The following is a 26,066-nucleotide window of genomic DNA, read 5'->3' on the forward strand; positions in this document are numbered from 1 at the left end:
TCAAGAGGCTTTGTAGTTCCTCTTCACTTTCTGCCATAAGGGTGGTGTCATCTGCATATCTGAGGTTATTGATATTTCTCCTGGCAATCTTGATTCCAGCTTGTGCTTCTTCCAGTCCAGCGTTTCTCATGATGTGCTCTGCATATAAGTTAAATAAACAGGGTGACAATATACAGCCTTGACGAACTCCTTTTCCTATTTGGAACCAGTCTGTTGTTCCATGTCCAGTCCTAACTGTTGCTTCCTGACCTGTATACAAATTTCTCCATTTAATAAATTTACTTTGGGATTTTGGGGAAGTGGGGCAAAGGTAGACGGAGCACCCTCATCCTCTGAGCCTGCCTTTTACTCAACTGGGAAAAAAAAAAAGGCTTCTCTTAGATGAGTAACTCCTTACTTCCAATGGTCCAGTGATGGGTCCGTAGCTGGAAATAGCCACAGCAACCCGGGGACCTCTGACAGTGCTGGGAGATGGTTTGTCATCCTTGTGGATGGTCTTATTAATGCTGTTGACTGTGATTGTTCCCTCCTTCCCTTACACTTCAGATTTTGGCCATAGCTCAGTCTCCTTGAGACCTCAACTGTGGAGTTTATGCCTTTAGAACAAGGAGAGTCTAAGATGGATTTTTCTTGCATTTCCCCCAAATTCTTAGTTCACTTTGTAACTGATTTCTTTCTTGGGACACCAAAACCTAGCAGCAGCAGCACACACTCTTCCTTGCCTTTTGAGTCTTGGGCACATGGCTTTGGTTTCTCCATTGCCATCCCTTGCTATCTTGGCTTAACTGTATCCTCCGGAAGTAGCTCCCAGAACTCTGTGGCTGGAAGGATCAGGAAAAAACAGGACAGAACAGGCACAGCTTCTCTGCCATGGGTGACTGACACCTTCGTGTTTGTATACATGCATGCAGCCTTTTGCTTCCGGATAGTGGTTATGACCTCCAGCTAGAGCAGTATCTGTGGATGAAACTGCAGGAACACTGCCAGAAGAAAACAGAATGAATGAATGTTGAGAAATTTGCTTGTCTGTTTTAGGGTGACTTTTAAAATTGAATTCAAAACCCAAGAAGAAAAGTGCCATGTTGCATTTAAAAACTACTGCAGATTCACCAGTTGACATTTTAGTGGTCATCCGTGGATTTAAACTGTTCCCCATGATGAAACAGAGGTGATCAGTAAGTGAAACCTTAGAATATCGCTGTACGTGGACCAATTATGAATCATAACAATCCTCACGTAACAAAAAGAACTTTGAGAATCTGCTTTAGCTGAAGAGAAGTGTAACTGTCAGTTTCTATTTCTACTGTGTGTGCTGCTCAGATGCTCAGTCATGTCCAAGTCTTTGCAACTCCGTGGACCATGGACTGTAGCCTGCCCGGCTCCTCTGTCCATGGGATTCTCCAGGCAAGAATACTGCAGTGGGTTGCTGTTTCCTCTTCCAGGAGGTCTTCCCAACCCAGAGATTAAGCCTGTGTCTTTTATGTCTCCTACTTTGGCAGGCGGGTTCTTTACCACTAGCACCACCTGGAAAGCCCATCTTCTCTGTGTCTCATGCATTTTTCTTGGTACTATTTTACCAAATCATTACAACAGCTATTATAAGAAAGAAGATATTTTCATCATTTAGTAGACAAGGAAACTGAGGCCAGAGGTTGGAATTCCAGTCCATGTGCATCCAACTCCAGAACTGGGCTGCTCACCACAGTGTGGGGTGGGTCCACAGACTTCTCCTACAAAGTACCAGACATAAATATTAGACTTTGTGGGCCAGACAGTCTCTGTGGCAGCTTCTCAACTCTACCATTGCAGAATCAAAAGCAGTCATAAAGAATACATAGATGAATGAGACTGGCTGTATTCCAGAAAACCCTTTGTTTATAAAACTAGAGTTTAAAGCAAATGATTTTGTACTGCATTGACCTTTTTAAAAGGTCTCTGATTTGAAAGATGATTTGTGTTTTCCTTGTTTGTAAAACTATGTTAACATTCACATTAAAAAAAAAAAGATTATCTTTTTAAAAAAAGTTTATCTCACTAGAAGCCTCCCTTCTAGGAAAAAAGAGCATTTTTATATACTAAACAAATAAACCAGGAAGGCTTGCTTTTTTTTTTTTTCAATGTGAGATGTCTCTAACCTTATAAAATTACTCAGCATGTTGTAATTTTTACACAAAGGAGAGGTTTTGCATATTCATGTGCAGTTTGTTATAGGATTGAGCATAAAAGAATTGAAAAGAAGCTTAAAACTAAAACATTAAGATTTAGTAACAACTGAAAAGCAAGCAAAAATGATGACAGTGAATCTTTAAAATCATCAAAGGCATTTGATTTGTTGAAGATAATTTTGTGTGTGATTATTAAAGAGCATTTTGTGTGACAATAGCATCTATCGTTGGGCTTCCCCAGTGGCTCAGTGGTAAAGAACCTGCCTGCCAATGCAGGAGATGTGGGTTTGATCCCTGGGTCAGGAGAAGGAAATGGCAACTCATTCCAGTATTCTTGGCTGGGAAATCCCATGGACAAAGGAGCCTGGTGGGCTGCAGTCCAGGGGGGTTGCAAGAATTGGACACGACTTAGTGACTAAAACAAACAAACGTGTATCTTTGTGGTTATAATCCTTAAACATGACCATTCTTTGTCGTTTCAAACATCAATATGGTGGATAAGGGTGTACAAACTTGTAGTCTATTCTAATTGTTAGGTGTTAGACAATTTTAGTATCTACGTTTCAACGACATAGTTCTTGGAATGCAATTGAAATAGTCTTTTTCTATAGTCTGATCATGCAGCTAACTATGTTTCTGCCTTTGAGTACAATCCAGCTTTTCTTCCAGTTTTCTTCCTTTGGTGGAGAATATCCGCCATGGTAGTTAGAGAACTTTAAACTGTTTTCAAGTGGTAACTTCATTTATAGGATTTTTCTCTTTTACTTTTTTATAAGACGTTTTATTTCAAAGTAAGCTCGAGTTTGTTTGTTTGTTTCCTGGCATTCATTTCTTTCCGTGGTCAATTAAAATTCTTAAGGCTGAAGTGAACCCAAATATTTCTTTTTCCAAGTGTTCCATTTTCTAAATCACTTTAATTTTGATTTTTAGCAGAAGGAAGGGATTTAGAGTTTCTCCTTTCTGAAACTCATTCTCTGGCACACGTTTTCTGGAAGAAGTTTAGGTGGAACCTGGAAGGGTCGTGTCTAAGGGAAGAGTCAGGCTGTCTCAGTCACATGACGCTGCTTTAGACAAAGAAACAAGCTGGGATTGTATGAGTCACTGCAAAACGGAACCTTTTTTGACCATTGGGGAAAAAAGACAACAACAAGTAATCCCCAAGTAGCCTCCCCAGTTTGCTCACATGCCTTGGAATGGGAATTGTGGTACTGGACACCTCTCTTTCCACAGATGCCCGCCACTGTTTTGCCTGTGATGGGGAAGGGAGGAGGGGCAGGATGACCCACAGAGTCTGGGTGGCAGATCACCTGCTCTAAACACTGGTCCCCACACCTTTCCAGAACTAGGTAGGAATTTCAATCAGATGAAACTTCACGCTGACTCGCTTCACCCAAAGTCATAAAAGTAACTTGGAAGGTTATTAAAGTTAAAATTTGAAACTAAAACAGCAGAAAGAAATTTAATAACATTTTTTAAAATAAAACATCTTTGCCCTCTTTTTTTTTTTTAACCTAAGTCATATAGCTCTTTTTAATAAAGTACCTTGAACAATGACTTAACGTGCTTAACTCTGCTCATAATATGATCTTTGTCTTTCTGGCAGCTCCCTGCTCTGCTATGGCTTACCATCATGATAGTAGACGGATATTTGTGGGCCAGGATAATGGAGCTGTGATGGTAGGTAGCTTCCAGAATGTATTCATTGTATTGACCTCCCCATGTTCACCGTTGGACAGTTTAAATAAAGTTAACAAAGAATGCCCAGTTGTTTGGCATTAGGAAATGTTTCATTCAGTACAGATGGTAGACCCCAAAATGGATTAATTCTAGAATTAACTAGCATTAATTAATAAATTAATAAACTCCAGATTTTCCTTGACTTATGACGAGGCTTTGTTCTGATAAACCCATTGTAAGTTTAAAAATATCGTAAGTTGAAAATACACTTAATACACCTACTGAATATCATAGCTTAGCCTCACCCACCTTAAACATGCTCAGAACACTTACATTAGCCTACCATTGGATGAAGTCATCTAACACAAAGCCTATTTTATACTAAAATATTGAATATCTCATGTAATTTATTGAATACTGTACTGAAAGTGAAAAACAGAATGATTGTATGAGTCCAGCATGGTTGTAAGTGTGTCGGTTGTTCACCCTCAGGACGCTGAATAGGGGCTGTGGCTGCCCTTGTGCAGCATCACAAGAGAGGATCATACGGCTTATCACCCTTCTGGGAAAAGATCAACATTCAAAAGTCAAAGTATAGTTTCTACTGAATGTGTACTGCTTTTACTACCATTGTAAAACTGAAAAATCATAGTTGAGCCATCCTAAGTCAGGGACCAGCTGTAGCTCCACGGAGCTCTGATGATTGATGGCTGATTCTCAGGCTAACCCACAATGCACAGCCTTTGTACAGGAAACATGAGTCGCGTGGCATCCCCATCCCTGAGCCCATGAAGGAGGAGACTGGGGCAAGGAGGACGTGGGGGAGATCACGCGCATGCGTGTGTGTGTGTGTGTGTGTGTGTGTGTGTGTGTATGACAGAGGAGGGAGAAGAAGAACAAGATCAGGGGCCAGTCATTCGGCCAACAACTCGTGTAACTCTTTGAGGCAGTGCTTCTCAAACCATCTTTGGTTAAGGACCAGATATTTAAATTTTCAATTTATTAGAGATTGGTGTTTTTGTAAGTCTAATTGTGTGTGTATGTATATATTTCATTAAGATGTAATTCATATAGCATAATATTCACCAAAGTGTGCAATTCAGTGGTTTTATAGTATAGTTACAAAATTGAAAGTGAAAGTGTAGTCACTCTTGAAAGTCGTGTCTGACTTTGCGACCCCATGGACTGTAGCCTGCCGTGCTCCTCTGTTCATGGGATAACCCAGACAAGAATACTGGAGTGGGCTGCCATTCCCTTCTCCAGGGGATCTTCCCGACCCGGGGATTGAACTTGGATCTCCCTCATTGCGGTCAGATTCTTTACTGTCAGAGCCACAGGGTGCATATGCATATATCTCATTGAGATATACTTCATATACCATGAAATTCACCAGCTTGACGTGTGCGGTTCAGTGGTTTTATAGTATAGTTTCAAGATTATACAACTGTTAATAGTCTAGATTATTTTTATCAGTGCCTCCCACCCCCAAAAATAAATCCCATATCCTTTAGCAATCACTCTGCATTGTCCCTTTCTTCAGTTCCTAGCAGTCAGTAATATACTTTCTGAGTTCATTCTGAACATTTTATGTAAATAGAATCATAAAATGTATAGCTTTTTATATTTGGCTTCTTTCACTTAGCATCATATTTTCAAGGTTCATCTGTGTTGTAGCTTGAATTAATCCTTCAGTCCTTTTTGTGGTGGAATAATATTCTGTTGTATGCCACACTTTGTTTATCCATTCATTAGTTGATAGATAGTTGGATTATATCTACCTTTTGGCTACTATGAATAATGTTGCTATGAACAGTCACATAAAAGTGTGTGTGTGAACCTGAGTTTTCCATTTTATTGGGTATACACATCTAGGAATGGAATTGTGGGTCATATGGTAACTCTGTATTTAATTTTTTACAGAACTGCCAAACTGTTTTCGAAATTACTGTACCATTTTACATTCCCACCAGCAATCTATGAAGGTTCTAAATTTTTACATATTTACCAACACTTATTATTTTCTGATTTTGTTTATTTCCTAGTCAGTGTGAAATGATATCTAGCTTATCTAATTTGTTGGGAAATCATTGTTGATAGCAGCCTTTTTTAGTCCTGTTTATTTCTGTAAGATTTAATAGTCCCCTTTTCATTCCTGAGTTTAGTAGTTTGAGTCATTTCTCTTTTTTTTCCACCACTCTAGCTACATGTTTGTCAATTTTGTTAGTTTTTTCGAAAGAACCAGTTTTCATTGATTCTCTGTTGATTTCTCTATTATTTCTCTAGTCTCTGATAATGTGTTTCAGATTTTTCCTTTGGTTTGCTTTGAGTTTAGTTTGCTTGGTTAATATTTTGGATATTACATTATTAAGGGAGAAAATTTGGAAGGATCCCTGGTGGCTCAGATGGTAATCTGCCTGCAATGCAGGAGACCCAGGTTTGATCCCTGGGTCGGGAAGATCCCCTGAAGAAGAGAATAGCAACCCACCCCAGTATTTTTGCCTGGAGAATTCTGTGGACAGAGGCTACAGTCCATGGGGTCGCAAAGAGTCTAACACGACTGGATGACTTTCACTTTTAACTTTATCCACTTGAATGTCATGATGATATTAAATTGCTGGAAAGTTTTCTGAACACTCATTCCCTAATTTTCTGCTTTAAAGAAGCAGACCTCATTTTGAGTAGCACTGCTTTACAGAACTGGGAATGGTAACAATAAGGAAGATTTGGCTAGTGGGGTTCCATCACATGTAAAGTGAAGAATGCACACAGAGCAGTGAGAGCACAGGCCGGCGCCTGCACTCACCTGGCCGGAGAGAGTGGCATGGCCAAGCTGTAACTGTGCTAAGCCCTAGAGGGTGGCGAGGAGTTAACCAGGAGAGAAGGAGGAGGACTTGCAGACACAGAGGACTGTACGAGCAAAGACAGAGAGGTTTTCAAGGTCAGAGTGTGTGCAGAGAGAAAGAATGAAGTGGTTTGGCAGCATGAAACATGTAAGACTGAAGAGGTGGCTAGAGCAGGTCAGAGAGAGCCGTGCGTTCAGATTTTACTCAGCACTGGGTGTCCTGCAGAATGCTGATTAAGAAGGAAGTAGACATGGGCCCTGCTCCCAGGGGTCTTTTGGACTAGTAAGGAGGACAGGTAATACACAAGTGAGCATCGCATTGCAGGTCGTGTTGAGCACTGTGGAGAAATGAACAGGAGTGGGAAGAAGAGGGTCCAGAGAGGTGTGTGGCCCCGCGCCCAGCAGACAGGATCTGCAGGAAGGAGGGCCGCTCCAAGGCTGTGACGTCCAGCTGAGGCCTGAAGGGCAGGCAGGAGACCACCAGGCAGAGCAGGTTTTCCAGGAGTGAAGGTATGTGTGGAGGCACAAGGCAGGACGTCTCTGTGTGTCTGAGGACTTGGAGGACATCCTCTTGGCTGGTTGGTGCTGAGTGACAGGGCAGCTCTGGGGGTGATGGGACCAGGTGGGCTGAGGGCAGGTCATTCAAGGCCTTGTGGGTCGGGGTGAGGTGGGCTGAGGGCAGGTCATTCAAGGCCTTGTGGGTCGGGGTGAGGTTTTCAGTTTTGTAAACCCGTGGGAAGCTCTTCCAGGGTTTTCAGCAGAAGAATGGTGTCATTTAATTTACAAAGATCCCCCTGGCTGCTCAGTGGAGCACGGATTGGAGGGCAACAAGAGTGGAGGTGGGAGGGAATTCCCTGGTGGTCCAGTGGTTAGTATTCGGCCTTTTCATTGCTCAGGGCCCAGGTTCTTCCTTCTCTGGTCAGGGAGTTAAGATCCTGCAAAACCATGCAGTGCAGCCGAAAAAAACCACACATGCTCTAACACCATATATAAAAATAAACTCAAAATGGACCAAAGACCTAAATGCAAGTATAAGACCAGACACTATAAAACTCTTAGAGGAAAACACAGGCAGAACATTCTTTGACACAAATCGCATTCAATATCTTTTGTGATCCACCTTCTAGAGTAAAGAAAATAAAAATAAAAATGAACACATGGAACCTAATTAAACTTAAAAGATTCTCAAGGCAAAGGAAACCATAAAACAAAAAGACAGCCCACAGAATGGGAGAAAATATTTGCAAATGAAGCTACTGACAAGGGATTAATCTCCAAAATATACAAACACCTCATGCAACTCTAAGTTAAAAAAAAACAAAAACCCAATCAGAAAATGGCCAGAAGATCTAAATAGATATTACTGCAAAGAAGACATACAGATGGCCAAGAGGCACATGAAAAGATGATCAACATCAAGAGAAATACATATCAAAACTAAAATGAGATATCACCTCACAATGGCCATCATTAAAAAATCTATAAACAATAAATGCTGAAAAGGATGTGGAGAAAAGGGAACCCTTTACAGTGATAATGGGAATATAAATTGGTACAACCATTATGGAAAACAGTATGGCAGTTCATTAAAAAACTAAAAATAGAACTACCATGTGATCTAGCAATCCCACTCCCGGCATATATCCAGAGAAAACTCTAATTCGAAAAGATAACATACACCCCAGTGTTCATTTCAGCACTGTTTACAATAGAAGCAACCTAACTGTCCATTGAAAGATGAATGGATGAAGAAGATGGACTATTATTCAGCCATAAAAAGAATGAAATAATGCCTTTTGCAGCAACATGGATGGACCTAGAGATTATCATACAAAGTAAACCAGGTGGAGAAAGACAAATATATGATGTTGCTTCCATGTGCATGGTAAAACATGGCACAAATGAATCTATTTACAAAACAGAAATAGAGTCACAGATGTAGAAAACAGATTTGTTGTTAGCAGAGGGGGAAGTAGAGGGGAGAAATAAATTGAGACATTGGGATTGATAATATACACACTTTTGTATATAAAATAGGTAAATAATAATAGACCATATAGCACAGGAAACTCTACTCAATACTCTGTAATGACCTATAATGGAAAGGAATCTAAAAAGAGTGGCTATATATGTGTGCCTGTTCGGCTCTGTTGCACAGCGCAGACTAACACACATTGTAAATCAATTATACTGCCACAAAAATTTTACAAATGGAGGCGGAAATATCAATTGTTGTCGCCATCTGGGTGAGAAGGTTGTGGCAGTGATGACGGACAGAAGCAGATGTCTTGAGCTGCAGCTGTGGCAGGTTGGGTGCAGGGGTGGGGAGAGGAGCAAGCCGGATGACAGCTGGGTTTTTGGCTTGAGTGTCTGGTGGATGGTGCATCATTGAGAAGAAATGGCTTAAGGGTGTGCGGGGAGAGGGCATTTAGAGCAAAAGGACAGTGAGGAATCAGTGGTGCAGTTAAGATACCGGGAGACACCATTCATCGGTGATGCGAAATGGGCCAAGGGGTGGGAGGACCAGCCAGGACAGTGGTCATGGTAGCTGGAGGGGCAGTAGGTTTCAGGTGGGGCAGAGAGAGGATGAGATCAGGACAGGAACATGACCCTGGGGATGGCAGTTAGCAGCTGGTGGCTGCAGGGAGAGCCGTTTCCATGCAGTGGGGTGGTGCCCTGGGGTGCAGTGGATTGAAGGGTGACTGGGGTGAGGAGCTAGAAAGCCTCAGTTGTTGAGTGTGGGCTGATCTATAGAGAAGGTTTTGGCTGGGATGGGGTGGGGGGGGCGGCAAAGAAACTCTTAGCATTGTTAAAAGGGTTTTGTTCACTTGTTTTGCTTTTTAAATTAGAAGAAGTCTTGAGTATGTTTAAGAGCCAGGAAGGAAAGAGCTAGGCTCTCTTGCTAGGCTGTCTGCATAAGAAGTTCACTGGACAATAGACAGGCGGTGAGAACGGAGGGCGGGGTAGGGGATCTGCATGGTTGGGGGTTGATGCCCACCAGTTTTTTGCTGCTGTAAATCCGTTGTGTGATAATAAATGCCAGTGGTCTCGTTTTTCTCCTTCTGAAGATTTTTATCAGAATATGGTGATGTGCCTACACGTAATAAGAGGCCAGGAGTGCAGGCCTCAAATAACATCTCCAGGAATGGCAGTGGCCATGAATTTTTTTCTCTAGGGACCCTTCTTGTGGCTCCTGGTTCAAGGGTACTCTCTACTGCCATTATAGAATGGCATATAAAACTCTTACAGCTCTTCGGTTGAAAGGGGCATTGTAAGTCCAATTTAGCATTAGTTAGTATTGAACTGTTGATTTCCCATCAGAGATTGTGGTGGTGGTTTAGCCGCTAAGTCATGTCTGACTCTTGTGACCCCTTGGACTGTAGCCTGCCAGTCTCCTCTGTCCATGGGATTCTCCAGGCAAGAATACTGGGGTGGGTTGCCATTTCTTTCTCCAGAGGATCTTCCCAACCCAGGAATTGAACCTGGATCTCGTACATTGTGGGTGGATTCTTTACCGACTGAGCTATGAGTCCCAGCAAAGATTAGTATGTATAAAATGCCGATACATTTTTGTACTTTGTAGAACCAAGATAAAGAACAAGAAATCAGTATTCCTTTGTGGATTTTTTTTCATCCTGACCAATCAACAATTCATAATGTCCATGTTATCTAGACAGTTAAGAGCTTACCAATTTAGCACTGATCAATAGAATTTTTAAGTAGTGTATTTTCTTTAGAGTTTTATCTTAGTCTTATGCCTGAGGCTCATTTTTTTTCCATTAAGAAGCGCATACTTTTAATTTTTCCTAGTTAGAAAGTATTACACAGTCCATAAAAACTTTGGGAGATAAAAAAGGAAAATCACCACAATCTTTAAATTTCTTTTTTGTATGTGTGTTTGTGTGTTAAATATATGTAATATGCCCCTTCTGTTGCTTCAGATACCCAATGCCTTATTTTCACTGGTACTGAGAACTCTGTCAGTAATGGGTCTTTGTATATCACTTTGCTTTGGATGTATCACCTTGAGAAACTTTTAGTGATACCAAGACAGCAAAGTTAACAGGATGCCTCCTTTGCAATTAGAGGGAAAGGAAGTGTAGAGCACTCATTTGTAGAGGAAGAAGTAGACAAAAATTCTGTGGTGGTCAGCAGCACTTTCTTTACTTGTCTGGTTCCAAAATAAATAGTGTTGCAAGGACAGGACCAAGAAGCAATTCTCTGCTGTTCTTGGGGAGCCAGTCTTGAGTCATAAGGCTGGTGATGGCCAGTTTTAGATTTTACATCCTTTTGGAAGATGAGTTCCTATTGTTTTTAAAACTATAACTGTTCTCTTATTGCATGTTTTTACTTTTAGGAATTCCACGTTTCTGAAGATTTTAATAAAATGAACTTTATCAAGACCTACCCAGGTAATTAGAATACACACACTCATTTGCACACATATACATGTAGATACACACAAAAATAAACTAGAACACCATGTCTTATGATCAAAATTAGATTTTCACATTAACTTTTTAAAAGGTTGGTTACCCCAGTTATTAAGAGAGGCTGTTATCTCTTCAGAGTTATTTACACATCCTTTTCCTGCTTATTAACATTTGAAATTTTGTATACTGTTCCACTGGGTGCGTGTGTCGGATTTAGTTTAACCATTCCTCTATTTTTGAAAATGTGTACTGCTCCCATTTTTTGATAACACATACTAAGACATATGATGATATGAACATAGGCATGTGTGTTTATATGTATCTGTGTGTTTTTATATATATATATATGTATAAAAGTGATTTCATATATGTGTGTGTGTGTGTGTGTGTGTCCTTGATGGTTACTGACTCAGATCCTATAACTCTTATTACTTTAAGATAGCTTACTAAAAGTAGAATAACTGGATCAAACATTAAAACTTTTTTTTAATACTCTAGATTTATTTTGCAAAACTCTTTCCAGCAATAGTGTAAATATTTTAATGAGTAGTGATCGAGAAAGTGCCTGTTCATTAAGTCTTCATTGTTCTTTTTAAATGCTTATTGCCAGTTTGATAGTTAAAATAGTTCTGTTTTAAAATTATTTAAACTTTATTTGATATTGGCCATTTGTTATGTTTTATGAATGTCTACATGACTACGCCTGCATTTCCAGGGGGTTGTAGTGTTTTCTGGTAATTTATAAGAAACAGTCCCTCTGTTTTTCTGAAGCAGCCTGTATAGCTGAGAGTAAGGTCAGATGTGTCTCTGTCTAGCTTCTGACTTCATTCATCAGACTTGGCATTTATTAAACACCAGCTGTATGCAAGACCCTGCTCCACGTAGACAGGTCACTGCCCTGGTATGGCTTAAAATTGACCTGGAGATAGAAATATTCCAGAAGTTAGGTAATAGAATACTTCCTCATTCTCAGCTATTACTTTGGAATGTGGAACTTTACAAATGCTTCATCTTAGAAATAATAAAAAGTTTATTTCAGAAAATTTCAGTTGCCCTTTTCACAATGCCACTGTTTTCTAAAGAGTCAAAGCACTAAAGGTACAGACAAAAACAAACAAACCTGTTCTGTTAAGAAAAGACTACTGCTTTCCATACGAAACTCATTGATAGTTGTTTGAGATTTTTTTTTAATCTGTCCTCTGATATACTATTTGAATCCCTCTTGAGCATTATTCTTTAAAGGATATGTAGCTTCTGATGGTCTCCTCCCTTGCAGGGAGGCAGAGGGCAGGGCCTTGGAGAGCCTGCCCATTAGATCATGGGCTGGGGGTCGGGCAGATTCTCTGCCGCCTGTTGAGAGTGCAGGCTTTCCAGGGTGGGCCTGTCCAGCCTGTGAGTCTGCAGGCTGACTGGGTGGAGAAGGGGACCCCCAGTTCCCACCCACTGAGACTGGATTGCCCAGGTCGTGTTTCTTCTCTGCTCCCGCAGCTCATCAGAACCGGGTGACGGCGATCATCTTCAGCCTGGCCACCGAGTGGGTGATCAGCACTGGCCACGACAAGTGTGTCAGTTGGATGTGCACCCGCAGCGGGAACATGCTCGGGAGGCACTTCTTCTCTTCCTGGGCCTCGTGTCTGCAGTATCCTTCCCAGTCTCAGCAGTTAGCTCTGCATCTGATCCTCAACTGCTAATTGAGACCTAAAGGCTGAATGATTCCTACATATTTCACATAAAATCGAAGAATTTATGTCTCTCTTTTCTTGGGTATAAAATTGGTTTATTAGGACTTGGTGGTTAAGACTTGGCCTCCCAATGCAGAGGGTGTAGGTTCGATCCCTGGTCGGGGAACTAAAATCCCTCACGCCTCTTGGCCAACACCCCAAAACAGAAAACAGAAAAACTATGGTAACACATTCAGAAAGGACTTTAAAAGTGGTCCACATTAAAACAAACAAATGAAATACTTTTAAAAACGGTTTATTAAAAGTGATAAATGAATTGCTGTTCTCTGCTGGGGTGTGCCATAGGTGTTTTAATATAGAAATCTCAGAAAATCTAAACCTCATTAATACAGACCCCTCCTTCACTCCTTTGCTTTTTGAAGTGAAAGAAAAGACTTTTTGTTGCGTAAAGAGGGAAAAAAAGGAATGAATCTTCTAGTAGTGGGTTATTTGCAGACCTGGCAAGAGAATATAAGAATTTGTGACCCTGGAATTCATAAAAGGGCTACAAGGAGTTTTTTCATTTTCTTGTGTGTGTTTGAAGAGGGTTCATAATCCTTATATGACTCTCGAAGGTGCCTCTGGATCCCTCAGATGTTAAGAAATTGCCGCTCTGAAATTCTGCTGCTGTATTCGTTTCATGTAGAGTGCGCTCTTGCATCAGGCTGCCTGTGGTAGCTATGTATCTTAGTGCTGGCAAGGTCAAGGCTGTCAGCCGCAGGCAAACGCCCCATGGTATTTTCTCTTTCCGTGTTGGACATCTGGTGTAGTGAAATTCTTTCTTCCATTGAGAGCCTTTATAAAAATGTTTGCTACAAATGAACGTACATCATGAGATACTTAAAATAGTACCATACACTTTAGAATCAAACAAGGGAAGACTACTCAGATATATCATGTGCTATATAGGCTTTTCTGTTATGTGTTTCATATGGATTGATAGAAAATAGCACAGAATTACATCTTTGTGGTCCAGCCTGTGGTCTTCCTTTTGATCCATGTTTTGGAATTAAAACAGTAATTATCTTATTGTGTGTAGACACCTGATTTACCACAAACTGCTATGGCCATAGAGTAACTGAGTGTTAATGGCAAGTTGTTACCAATAGTTAATATATTTTTAAATTTTAAATTTACTACTGCCCCAAATGACTGCCTTTTGGACGGCTAAACTCTTCACAGCAATTTAAAGTAAACCATCTTCTTCACTTAAATCTAAATCCTCTAGGCCCCCCAAAAGATGAGTTCCCATCATTTGCTCTCAGTTTTACATTATTTCCAGAGATAATTTCATAAAAAGCATTTTTCTTCCAGTTCTTTTTGACTGTTTTCATTATTGAATATTTTACATTTTAAAACTTTACTATAATATGATTACTTATTTTTATGTCTCTCTCTATATATATCAGCTCTTTTATCTTTTTTGTTGCCAATTCCTAGGATATTAGTTGAAATAATAACAGGTACTCAGTGAATGCTTATTGAATGAATGAATATTAACTTTCCTGATAATTCTAGCTTAAAGCATTTTTTCCTTTGGTGTTTCCATGCTGTATGATTTTCAGTGGAGTGTTTCTTTTCTCAGAGTTTTAGGTTTGTGCTTACCCTTTATAGAATGTACATTTTCTGCTTTGTAACTTTGAGATGGATTGTGTTATACATCCTTGACTGCTTCTCCACAGATACGACTTTGATACTCAGTATGCGTTTGTTGGTGATTACTCTGGACAGATCACCCTGCTGAAACTTGAACAGAGCACCTGTTCAGTTATTACCACCCTTAAAGGACATGAAGGTAGGCTGTGTGATCACTGCTGTTTTTCACTTAATATGTGTGCATGTATGCCTGCTCAGTCGCTTCAGTCATGTCCAACTCTTTGCAGCCCTATGGACTGTATGTAGCCCTCCAGGCTCCTCTGTCCATGGGGATTCTCCAGGCAAGAATACTGGAGTGGGTTGCCATGTTCTCCTCCAGGGGATCTTCTTGATTCAGGGATCGAATGAGTCTCTTACATCTCCTTCATTGGCAGGTGGTTTCTTTACCACCAGCGTCACCTGGGAAGCCCTTTTCACCCAATATGGGCATCCAAATCTAGTTCTTGCCTCTGTGGTTTCATGAATGATTAGCTCCCTAAGATCTTGTCAGGTTTCAGTTTGACTGGCCAGATGTGGGACTTCAGTCCCAGAAGATCTTATGAAAACTAAGTGAAGGCAAGGTATGGGGTTAGGTGTCATGATCCCTTCTAGATTTGTAATACTTATGTGACATTACTTTCTGTTCTGTTCCCCTTCTTTAATTAAAATTTAAATTTAATTTAAAGTAATTTAATTTTGTTCCCCTTTTTAAAATTTTATATAAATGGTAAGACCTTTGGAAAGAGATTGTTATTTTAAATTTGTTGCTTTCTAGGACACCAAGACACAGTAGGTCCGTCAGTACAATTGGAAGTGTATGAGCTGGTTCTGTCTTTATTTGGGAAACATCCACTGGGGAGGGACCGAGGGAAAAGAATGATTGGGCGGAATTCTGTTATTTCTGTAGCAGAGTGATCTGGCAGGGCTTCGTGGAAAGGTTTTAAAGCTCAATTGACTGTATTTCGTAACATTAGAAGCTTTGAGGCCATCTGGTTCAGATTGAAGAATTAGGAGTTTGTTGAAGGAATTAATGATGGATTGATTTATGAAAATAGTGTTTTTAAGTATAGCCAGTTTAAATGTCCTCTGTAGGTAATTTATTTAGATAAATCTGGGTCTGTGACCTTGTAGAGGAAAAGGGGGAGGGAAGGACAGTAAGTTTGAGTAGATAAATCTAAAGGCAGGAAAACACAGGCCCTCAGAAACCACTTTCTGTTTATGACTCATGGTCTCATGATCCTAGGCTCTTAAGTATTCTCTGGGTTGCTCAGGACAGAATGAGTTCTGATAACTGCTCAGCAGGGTTCATGTAGAAAGAGCTGGCCTGTCTGCTGTTAGGCTCTAGCTGAAAAACGTGGGTCATAGGATCAAACAGGGCTAAGGTTTCTACAGAATTGATCCCTGAAGCCAGTTTTGCACAGTACTTCTTTTTTCACTTTGGTTAAGCTTCTGTGAGAAACAAGTCTCTTGTGGTTTGCTTCTGAATATGGCTTTACCAGTTTTCTATACACCCACCAAAAATACTGTTAGCTTGTGTGACTGGTTTAATAAGTTTATTACTTTTTCTAGGCAAGCAGCAATTAATGGAACAATGAAGAGATCTGTTGAAAGAGAAATCTGTAGAAAGAAAGAGTTTTCCCAAGGGTATCAAATTTAGTAAGTTTAGTCAATACAGAATGTGAAACGTAGGATTTGGATTTTTACCTACATTCTTTGGCATAATTGTGTGGTACGATTTCACTTTTTTTTCCCTTCCTCTAAGACACTTAATTTCCTTAAACAGAGGCATCCTGGAGTAGGACACCCACAAGGTCCCAGAGACCTGGAATAATCCAGACTTTTAAATCAGAAAACTCCTGAAACCTTCACTGCCTTTGCTCTTTAGATACTGGTAGCTATTTTTTTTTTTTCCCCTTCAAAAGCTTTTTCTGAACTAACCCTTATTTACAGCTATAAAATAGTTTTTTGGTATAGAGGAGGAAAATCTTATTTTAAACACCTTTGTGTTCAGAGTAGTCTGATATACAACTCCTGAAAATCCTCTTCTTGTAGCTTGGGTAGGGACTGTGCTGTGTCTCCCCTGTGACTCATGATAAAGTGTTAGATGCCCTTTTATACCAAGAAGATCCATTTTACATCCATACTCAGCTGGTCCTGGTTCAGTCTTCCCTTGTCAGTTGTGTGCCAGTGGAGTGTTCCAGCTAACCTCCCTCTCTCACCCCTAGGGAGTATCGCCTGCCTCTGGTGGGACCCTATTCAACGGTTACTCTTCTCAGGAGCGTCTGACAACAGCGTCATCATGTGGGACATCGGGGGAAGGAAGGGCCGCACACTCCTGCTCCAGGGCCACCAGTGCGTGACTGGGGGGCGGGGGTGGGGGTGGAATCCGAGCTGGGGCGAGGCGGGAGGAGGCATGAGTACTCTTGAGACCACTGTCTCCAAATCGCATCCTTTCAGCTGTCCAGGTGATAGGGCTTTCTCCCACCTTTCTCTGCCAAGGAGTCACCCCAGTGAAATGTCTGCTTCAGGCAAATGTGAGTTAGAGACCATGGATGGGGACTTTGACCTTGGAAGATGGCCTGCGGTACGACACTTAAGCCAGTCTCATTAGTGAATTTCATTAAGGAATAATGTCTGGATTGACCCAGTCCTGCTTCGCCTAAGCTATGGCATTTTAATGCTCAGGTTTTTGCCATCTAGTCTTGAAGAGGAACCCTTTCCTCGTCATTGGGTAGGCTTGTCTGTTGCTTGGCTACGAGCAGAGTCAAGTTGAAAAGCAGCCAAGGAGAGGAAAGCTTCTCCCCACAAATCTACAGGTCAGGAGGTTGTTTCCTAGGGCATCCAGAAGAGGAACCAGACAAGCATGCAGGAGCAGGGCAGACTCCCTTACCCTGTCAGAGTGTGTGCGTGCACGCACGTGCGCACCAGTAATCTCCATCGTGTTCAATTGCTAGTTCTTACGGATTATGTAAGTAAGGGAGTTACACCTCCTTTAAGAGGTGAACACCTCTTAAGTTCTGAAGACCTACTTGTTCAGAAACAATCTTGTGCACCTGGCAAGAAATTATAGTGGTTGGTCCAGAAAACTATGGTCACCATCTCCTCTCTGACCTGCAGTTCTTAATGACGGACTTGAAAGCAGTAGCATTTATTTCATAGTAACTGTTATTCTGTATAGTACATTATAGAATGCCTGGTAACGTATATACAGGGATCCAGATGACCATACCAACTAGTTAGTGATAAAATGCCAGTTGCTGATTCCAGCGAGGGGAGACCCTGGAGCCTGCATAGAGACTGCGTGTGTCCCAGCTTGAGGCAGTGACTGCTGTCTGTTTGCAGTGACAGAGTGCAGGCGCTGTGTTACCTGCAGCTCACGAGGCAGCTGGTCTCCTGTTCCTCGGATGGTGGAATTGCAGTGTGGAACATGGATGTCAGCAGAGAGGAGGTAAGAGGGAGCAAGGCAGGGCTGACCCGGGGAGGTCCCACAGCCCGCCTCTTGGTTTTCCACCCTTTGGCTGGAGATGCAGGCAGTCCCAGCTCCTCCCCGCTGTGCTTACTGGTTGCTGTCCAATGCGGTCCTGTATGTCACCGTCACTGTGTCCTCTACTCACTGGAGAGTTTCCACGGGGACAAGCAGTAACCACACATGGGGCATTGGGCTGATTTTCACAGAGAAGTGCATGGAGAGGACGCTGGAGACAGCCCAGCCCGTCCAGGGAATGGACTGCAGGCAGGTGCTCCAGGGTGGTGCTCCACATCTGCCATGGGGTCCCCAAGACACTCACCAGGGACATAGCTCATCTGGGAAAATATTTCCCCATTCTCTGCTTTTATTTCCCATGAGCTCTGTCCCACTGAGTCCGTGTCACTCTAGTGTTCTTTTCAGGAGACCTGAGTTTAAGTGCCTTAATTTCCTCGTCTCTGTTCCTTCTTCCATCAAGTGAAATAATTGAATGAGACGACTTCTAAGCTCTCCTCCAGTTATTTAGACAGACACTATAAACAGTCTCTCCTTTTTCTCTGTTTTAAATAATGCTGCAGTGAACATTTTTGACCTTGTCATTGTGTGATTGTTCAGTTATTTATTTCAGACAAAATTCTGAAAATAGACCCTTCGGGTCAAGGGTATATACAGTCTTAAGGCTTTTTCTAGATGTTGTCAGATGATTTCCAGGCAGGATTTCCATTCTCATCTTTACCGGCATAGGTGTTATTTGTCTTTCCCAAGTGACGTCTACCACCTGTGGTGTAGAGAGTGGCATTGATTCCAAAGATTTTTTTGTGAGGGGGTTAGGGTCTTATGGTTTAACCTCAGACACATTTACTGATTAGCTAAACGGTAGCCCTAAAGTCTGGAAACTTAGCCACATATACCTCGTAAATGATATTGTATTGTGGTGCATATTAGGTGGCTCAGTGGTAAAGAATCTGCCTGCCAATGCTGGAGACACAGGTTTGATCCCTGGGTCAGGAAGATCCCTTGGAGAAGGAAGTGGCAACCCACTCCAGTATTCTTGCCTGGAAAATCCCATGGACAGAGGAGCCTGGAGGGCTACAGTCTATGGGGTTGCACAGTTGAGCAGCTAATCAGAAACAACTCATACTCTGATGTCACGCGATGTGTTCCAAGTGCTGTCCTTTATACAGCGTGTAGGTCAGCTTGCTGCCCACTGCAGTGGATGCTGGGCGTGAATGCAGCATTCCCCACAAGCCCTGCACATGCTGCTTTGTGTCGCCTCTGATTACTTGCGAGTCTGATTCTCCCTGAATACAGTTGCATCTTTAGCATACCCTCGGGGACATAATCAGAGGGGTTCCGTCTATTAAAAAAAAACAGCGACATTACTTTACAGGACATTACACTTGCAGGCTTTATAATTACTGTGCTCTATACATAAAGATCGGAGAAGGCAATGGCAACCCACTCCAGTACTCTTGCCTGGAAAATCCCATGGATGGACAAGTCTGGTGGGCTGCAGTCCATGGGGTCGCTAGAAGTCGGACACACCTGAGCGACTTCACTTTCACTTTTCACTTTCATGCATTGGAGAAGGAAACAGCAACCCACTCCAGTGTTACTGCCTGGAGAATCCCAGGGACGGGGGAGCCTGGTGGGCTGCCATCTATGGGGTCGCACAGAGTTGGACACGACTGAAGCGACTTAGCAACAGCAGCAGCAGCATACGTAAAGATTCTTGCCTGCCAAAAACTTGCAATCTAATGAAGGAAGTAGATTCCCATATAAATAATAAAATTTCGTTCGTAATCTGGAGTACTGATTGCTAGTTTTTTAGTGACCTTGTGAGACAAGTCAGAGGAAATATTGATGGCATATCTGCTGGTTAATTTCTCTATTTGAATTTTCTAAAAAGCTTTTTGGTAAGGCTTAGAATAACTTGTTATTAAACATATGTAAAATTGACTCAGTATTACAGAATGTGTAATACTGCCTTTGCAAATGTTTATCTGAACTGGGTTATGTATTTGTCATCTCCTAGTTTCACGCAACATCAGCAACTAGTTTACTGCACTGTTGCCTCAGTTCAGTTTAGTCACTCATTTGTGTCCGACTCTGCAGCCCCATGCACTGCAGTGCACCAGGCCCTGTTTCCTAGACTTGTTGCTCTTCAGTCTAATTCTGAGAGAGCAGGAACTCGGGGAGGATGGGGAGAGGATGTGTTCCCTAAATCAGGAGGGAGGAGACCATCGGGGCCTGATGCTACTAGTGGCTCTTGTAAGGGTTTAGTTACTTGGATTTCAGTCCACTGTTCTCATCCTTGCTAAGTCCTTTTAGAAATGGAAAGTAGAAGCAGGGTTCTTACCTCCAAGGTTATGTGAGTGTGAGGTTATTTGTACCTCTAGGGAAAGAAGAGAGTCCCATCTTCTCTTTGGGGGCTATTCATTCAAGGTGCTTCCTGTGTGTGTAGGGGAGGACTCTTTTCCTCTGAATCACTTATAGGCAATTATCCCAAATCATGTGCACACTGGCTGGTAACACTGTCTCAGTGGTTGGCAGTGTTGGTGGGAAATAAAATTATGTCAAAATGATGCAATATTTTTAGTAGGACTTTTTGGTTTGGTTGTTGTTTTGTTTTTACCAACTGAGTATATAAGTGCAAAAGTAAGCAGCCTGTGGTATATGAGATTCTGACCTTGCATTAGGGTTTTCTACAATTTGTAGGACTTCCTTAGGCACCAGCTGAGAGGATTAACCCCAGATTCTCTAGCCCCACAGCCCTTGCTGGGAGTTTCTTTCTGAGTCACCTGGAAACACTGACTGGGGCATCTCCAACCCACAGTGGCTGTCGGCCACCACACAGGCAGGTTGGAAGCAGACGATCCCTGCCTGATTGTAATCAAAGGGACTCCTTTTTGGAAGGAGGCAAGAGACGTAAATGAGCAAGTAGCCATAATAAATCCACATGAAGAAATTGTATTTGAAGCTAGCTGGTTACAGAATGGGAAGTATTTTATACATTAGTGCAAAACAGATTATCAGTGCCCTGGGGTTCTTGTTACATCATCTTTGTCCAGGTTAGGCAGGTGGAACAAGATTTAGAAAAGAGAGTGCAATAGTCAGAATACTTGAATAATGTTCTCTTTTGCTCTTCTCAGCACAAAAGAAAATTTTTTCTCCTTAGAGAATGAGCATTCAGTAGGATGGTTCATGAGAGCCTATACCATAACACTTAATCCTATTAAAAGAAACAAAGTCATGGTTATTTCTTATATTAAAATATGTTCCAAAAATATATTTCTGAGTTTGTTTTTTTGTCCATTATCTGATTATTTTAAGCATGTTTTTTTCTTTCCTTGTGTCCCTGTCCCTTCCAGCTCAGCAAAATGATATTCTTCCCTAACCCTTAGACAGAATTATGCTCCCTGAGGGCAGAAATTCAGTCCCATTGGTTGTCATATTCCAGAAACATGTTTGGAGACCCTGTTGAAATGAAGAGGACCATGTCCAGAGGCTGTGTAGAGTGCAGTGGACAAGCACAAAGATGTGGGCGGGACTCCTGCATCTCCTGGGAGCTCCGCCCACTGACCAACCGTGGACAGGCCACCTCAGTCTCTGAGCCACAGTGTCTTTGCCTGTCAAACTGAGAGAATGTTCTTCTGCATCTCCTAGGGTTGTGTTGAGAACGAAGCACACTGGTGGACTATATGGCACTTGCTGTATACCAGGCACTGTGCAAAGCACTGCATTTAATGCTCACAGCCTTACCCATGGTGTACTCATGCTTGAATGTCGCTGCCATGAAGACATTTTTGTGCTGATTGTTCCATGTGACTGCTCCACATACGGGTAGTGTTGCTGGAGTTACACTGGCCTGTGTCACAAACTAAGACTAGACAGTGGCCCTGCTTTCCTTCCACTGCAATTAAACATTCCTATGGTGTTGGCAGCAGGCCCCACTGTGTCACGGGTTTTCCTTGAGGGACGTTGTTCACAGGCAGGGTTCTCAAACCCCCTCCTCTCTTCCCTGATCACAGAAATGAGCAGTTCTACATCGGGTAGTAACCTTGTCACGTGGGTATGCATTTCCTCTTCACTCTTTCTGTCCTCCCTTCCCACTTCCAGCATTGCCCCAGTCATTTACGGAAGGCTCTTCTGTCTTAGCCTGCTTCATTCTGTTTGTGGGTCCCTTCTCCACCCCCACTCCAGGAGGAAAGACTTTTGTAATGGCTGTCTTATGTAGAAATACTTGTAATGCCATATCTAAAATAAGAAATAGGAAAGCCAAAGGTTTTGATGCAATAGGAAACAAAAAATTAGGGGCACTCAACTCTTTAAACCACCTTGTCAAATCTGTAAAGCTGACCATCTTCACTGAAGATTTTTTAAGAGTCAGTGTAGTTTGATTTCTCTGGTTCTCCCATATTGTCTCTTCTTATCAGATAAACTTTTCTTGAGTGTTAACTTTCAGAATCAAGAAAAGATTATTCCTTACTTCATGATCTTTGGTATAACCTTAGAGTATTTTCTGTTTTTATTGCATATATATGATGCCAAGTGATTGAGGTCAAATATGCAAGGACAACTCTTAAGAGTTCATAATGCAGATTGAATTCCTCCCTCCTGTCTATAGGTAGAACAATCTAAAATTAAACAATCTTGAAAACATTGCAAAAATGGCAAAGATTACTCAAAACACAAACGTAATATTGAATGAATATGGAAACAGCTATAATACATAGAAAAAAAAAAAAAAAAGAACCCCAGTGAGATCTAGAACTGTTGTATTAATTTCTGAAAACTTGGTATAAATCAGCAGATGCTCTGATGTTGGGTCTGACTTTCTCCTCCCCCAGGCTCCTCAGTGGTTGGAAAGTGATTCTTGTCAGAAATGTGAACAGCCCTTTTTCTGGAATATTAAGCAGATGTGGGACACGAAGACACTGGGGTTGAGACAGGTGAGTAGCTGGCATCCAGTTGTCACTGTGTTAATCTCATATTTTGTTATTTATATGATTAGTCTAACATTTTATTTGGAATCACACTTTTCCCTATGAATGCTGTTAATTCCTACGTTTGTGATGTCACCCATCATTGTGTGACAAACATGAGCAGATCTTTCCTGGGGTAATAGTGAGACTTAACTTTCCCAAAGTATGCCATCACTCATCCTGCTCTGGAAAAGCAGGGATGTCCAGAAAACCCCCAGAGCCTGTTTGTAAAGGGATGAAAGAGCTCTGAGTTTAGGGCTATTACTTGTTAAAGTTAGTATTTGTACCAGCCCAGCACAAAGTCAGAATGAACTCGGCCTCTAAGCCTTAAACTTTCACGAACAGACGAAAAGTAACAGGTTAGCCCTCGCTGAAATATTCTGACAGTAAGAATTTTAGCTTGTTCCATGTGCATATACCCGCGCATTTCTGTTAAGCATGTTTCAAGTATGTACTGTTTTTTAATTTTGTAAATTAATTGAAAAAACGTGTTCCAGATAGCCTATAGATTTCAAGGAAGCTGTTACCATTAGGTATTCATGTAATACTAAAGTTCTACAAAAAGCATAGTTCTATAGCAAGCTTGAAGGTAGCCACTCACTCAGACTGAATGTGAATTTGTGCAGGTAAGTAAAAATGGAATGCCAATTTTAATAGCTTTTCTTATGGGTTGTACCCTCTCTAAGGAATTGGTGCAGTTTGTGTGTGTCAATAAAGTTTTACTTATGAAGCTGCTCTGTAGCAAGGTCAGATATAAGACTGCCAGTGTAGGAATTATTTTATCACTCATAACATTCTAACGCTCAGAAATTGCAGCAATATTCTGTCTTTAGCCTCGTTCTCACAACACGTGGCTGGTAGTAACTGGTGGGTGAAGTAGGCCCTAATTCAAAGGAAACATGGAGAATTAATTTTAATCTTATGAGTTAACAGCTAATAGAAGAGCATGGAAAGGTATGGGTCACAAAATTTCAGTGGTTTAAAAATATATATATGTCAAAAGTAGTGATAATAGCTGAACTATTTTGGAATGTTCTTGAAGCTCATTTTCAGAATCATCATTTGAAAGAGTAAAAGAAAGAACAAAACATGATTATGGATGTTTGTTTCTTAATGAGGGCAAATTACATTTAAAACTTTACTTCCATTTAAAACTTTTCTTTGTTATAGGATTGTTTTTCCTTCCCAAAGTCTCTAGCCATTTGGGTTCCTAAGTGAGCTTGAACTTGGTTTTAAACGTCGTTTGTTGTCATCTAGGCCGAAAATATGAAAGAATAAAAATCAGTATTTCACCAATAACAAAGCAAGGATATTTGGAAATCCTTAAAAGTGTTGAAATCGTCAGCCTTTGGTGTGTTAATTGATACACTGAATTAGGGGTGATTATAATTCATGGAGAAGGGAATGGCAAGCCACTCTAGTATCTTGCCTGGAGAATTCTATGGACAGAGGAGCCTGGCGGCCTACGGTCCATGGGGTCACAAAGAGACACGACTGAAGTGACTTTGCAGTATCATTCAAGGCACATCATCCCCAATCCCATTCCCATGCTCTGAAGGGAAACCACGTACCTTAAAACAAGAGGTTAACTCCCCCTTTCCCTCCTTCCTTCTGGAAGCATCACTGCCGGAAGTGTGGGCAGGCTGTCTGTGGCAAGTGCAGCAGCAAGCGCTCCAGCTACCCCGTCATGGGCTTCGAGTTCCAGGTCCGAGTCTGTGATTCCTGCTACGACTCCATCAAGGACGAGGAGTGAGTGTTTGCCTGTCTCTGTCTTACTGTGTGTTCATCTGCAGTGGGAGAGCCTGGGAAATGACATGGATACACAGTCGACCCTTGCACAACGGTTAGGGTCCTGTCCTCCATGCAGTGGAAAATCTGGGTACAACTTAAAGAGTTGGGTGTAGTGTATACCTTAGACCCTCTGGGTCTGACTGGGTATAAAAATCTGGATATAACTTAGACCTTCCTATCCATGGGTCTGTAGATCATTTAGTGCTATGATATTTACTAGTAAAAAAAAAAATCCGGATATAAGTGGACCAGTATAGTTTGAATCTGTGTTGTTCAAGGATCCACTGTATTGATCTTTTGTCTCTTGTAAACAGTTTCCAAGGAGAGAATTCTGCCCTGGCTTTGTGACTTAACACAAGTTTCTCCCAAACACTTGAAGGAATGATTCTGCTCAGACCGGTCAGGCCATGAGTGGCCGGCCCTGAGACTCCAAGCCACTCAGAGTGCTGTGAGGGTCAAGGCTGTGTGTACACTGGTGGGTGGCTGAGCAGGCGCTCTACAGAGGCACCCCGGCTTCAACCTGTGCTCACACTCATGGACAATTTATTAGTGGGAAAACCCTGGAGACCCACATTCTCTCCCACATAAAGTCTGACCTAGTGATCTATGCTTAAATAACTGTGTATAAGACATGTCTGTCCCCCATTCAGTTCTGAATCAGATAGATCCATGAAGGCAGGACCAGCATTTTCTTTTGCTCCTTTTTTTAAAAAATGTATTTTATTGAAATGCAGTTGAGTTATTTTGGTGTGTTAATTTCAGCTATGCATGCTAAGTCGCGAAGTCGTGTCTGGCTCTTTGCGACCACATGGATCATAGCCCTCCAGTCTCCTCTGTCCATAGGATTTTCTAGGCAAGAATATTGGAGTGGGGTGCCATTTCCTTCTCTACTTCTGCTCATTTTTGAATCATCTTTGAAAGCAGTAGCTGGGCACACCTTGGTGGATGCCCAAGTAGGAAGGCTAGTGTGACACCACCACTGCTCTTGGTCAGTGAGCTGGTGATGTGGCCAGGGTGTGGGCTTTGGAGTAGAGTGAGGGTCAGCACCCCGGGGCAGCACTGCCTCTCCAGCCTGGATTAGCGGGGAGCCTGCAGCCTGTGATCTCATGCAGTGTAGTTCCTCTTCTCTGTTAAAGGTTCTCATTCTGAAAGGTTGTTGAATCACGCGAATACACCGGGATTCTTGGTCCCCGGAGGAGAAGAATTCAATCCGGGGCCAGAGACGAGGCTTGATCACTCAGAGCTTTTGTGTAATAAAGTTTTATTAAAGTATAAAGGAGATAGAGAAAGCTTCTGACATAGGCATCAGAAGGGGGCAGAAAGAGTACCCGCTTGCTAGTGTTGACAATGA

General features: G+C 41.8%; 1 protein-coding gene across 3 annotated transcripts in view; it reads left to right on the top strand.

Annotated features, from left to right (window-relative positions):
• The window catches only part of WDFY1 (WD repeat and FYVE domain containing 1), a 54,875-nt gene that overhangs the window by 23,653 nt on the left and 5,156 nt on the right, over positions 1 to 26,066 (top strand). Inside the window, exons 2-10 of one of the 3 annotated variants that reach the window (XM_010837061.1) lie at positions 1,036 to 1,175; positions 3,769 to 3,842; positions 11,042 to 11,096; positions 12,606 to 12,756; positions 14,521 to 14,633; positions 16,699 to 16,825; positions 17,816 to 17,921; positions 22,790 to 22,891; positions 24,543 to 24,673. In XM_010837061.1, the coding sequence (XP_010835363.1) occupies positions 3,783 to 3,842; positions 11,042 to 11,096; positions 12,606 to 12,756; positions 14,521 to 14,633; positions 16,699 to 16,825; positions 17,816 to 17,921; positions 22,790 to 22,891; positions 24,543 to 24,673 (845 nt within the window). In that variant the 5' untranslated portion in view covers positions 1,036 to 1,175; positions 3,769 to 3,782. Of the gene's footprint in view, positions 1 to 1,035; positions 1,176 to 3,395; positions 3,512 to 3,768; positions 3,843 to 11,041; positions 11,097 to 12,605; positions 12,757 to 14,520; positions 14,634 to 16,698; positions 16,826 to 17,815; positions 17,922 to 22,789; positions 22,892 to 24,542; positions 24,674 to 26,066 lie in introns of all 3 variants that reach the window. The other 2 variants (XM_010837062.1, XM_010837063.1) reach the window with 2 other exon arrangements.

Source organism: Bison bison, unplaced genomic scaffold (genome assembly GCF_000754665.1).
Source record: "Bison bison bison isolate TAMUID 2011002044 unplaced genomic scaffold, Bison_UMD1.0 scf7180017864068, whole genome shotgun sequence".
NCBI lineage: Eukaryota > Metazoa > Chordata > Mammalia > Artiodactyla > Bovidae > Bison > Bison bison.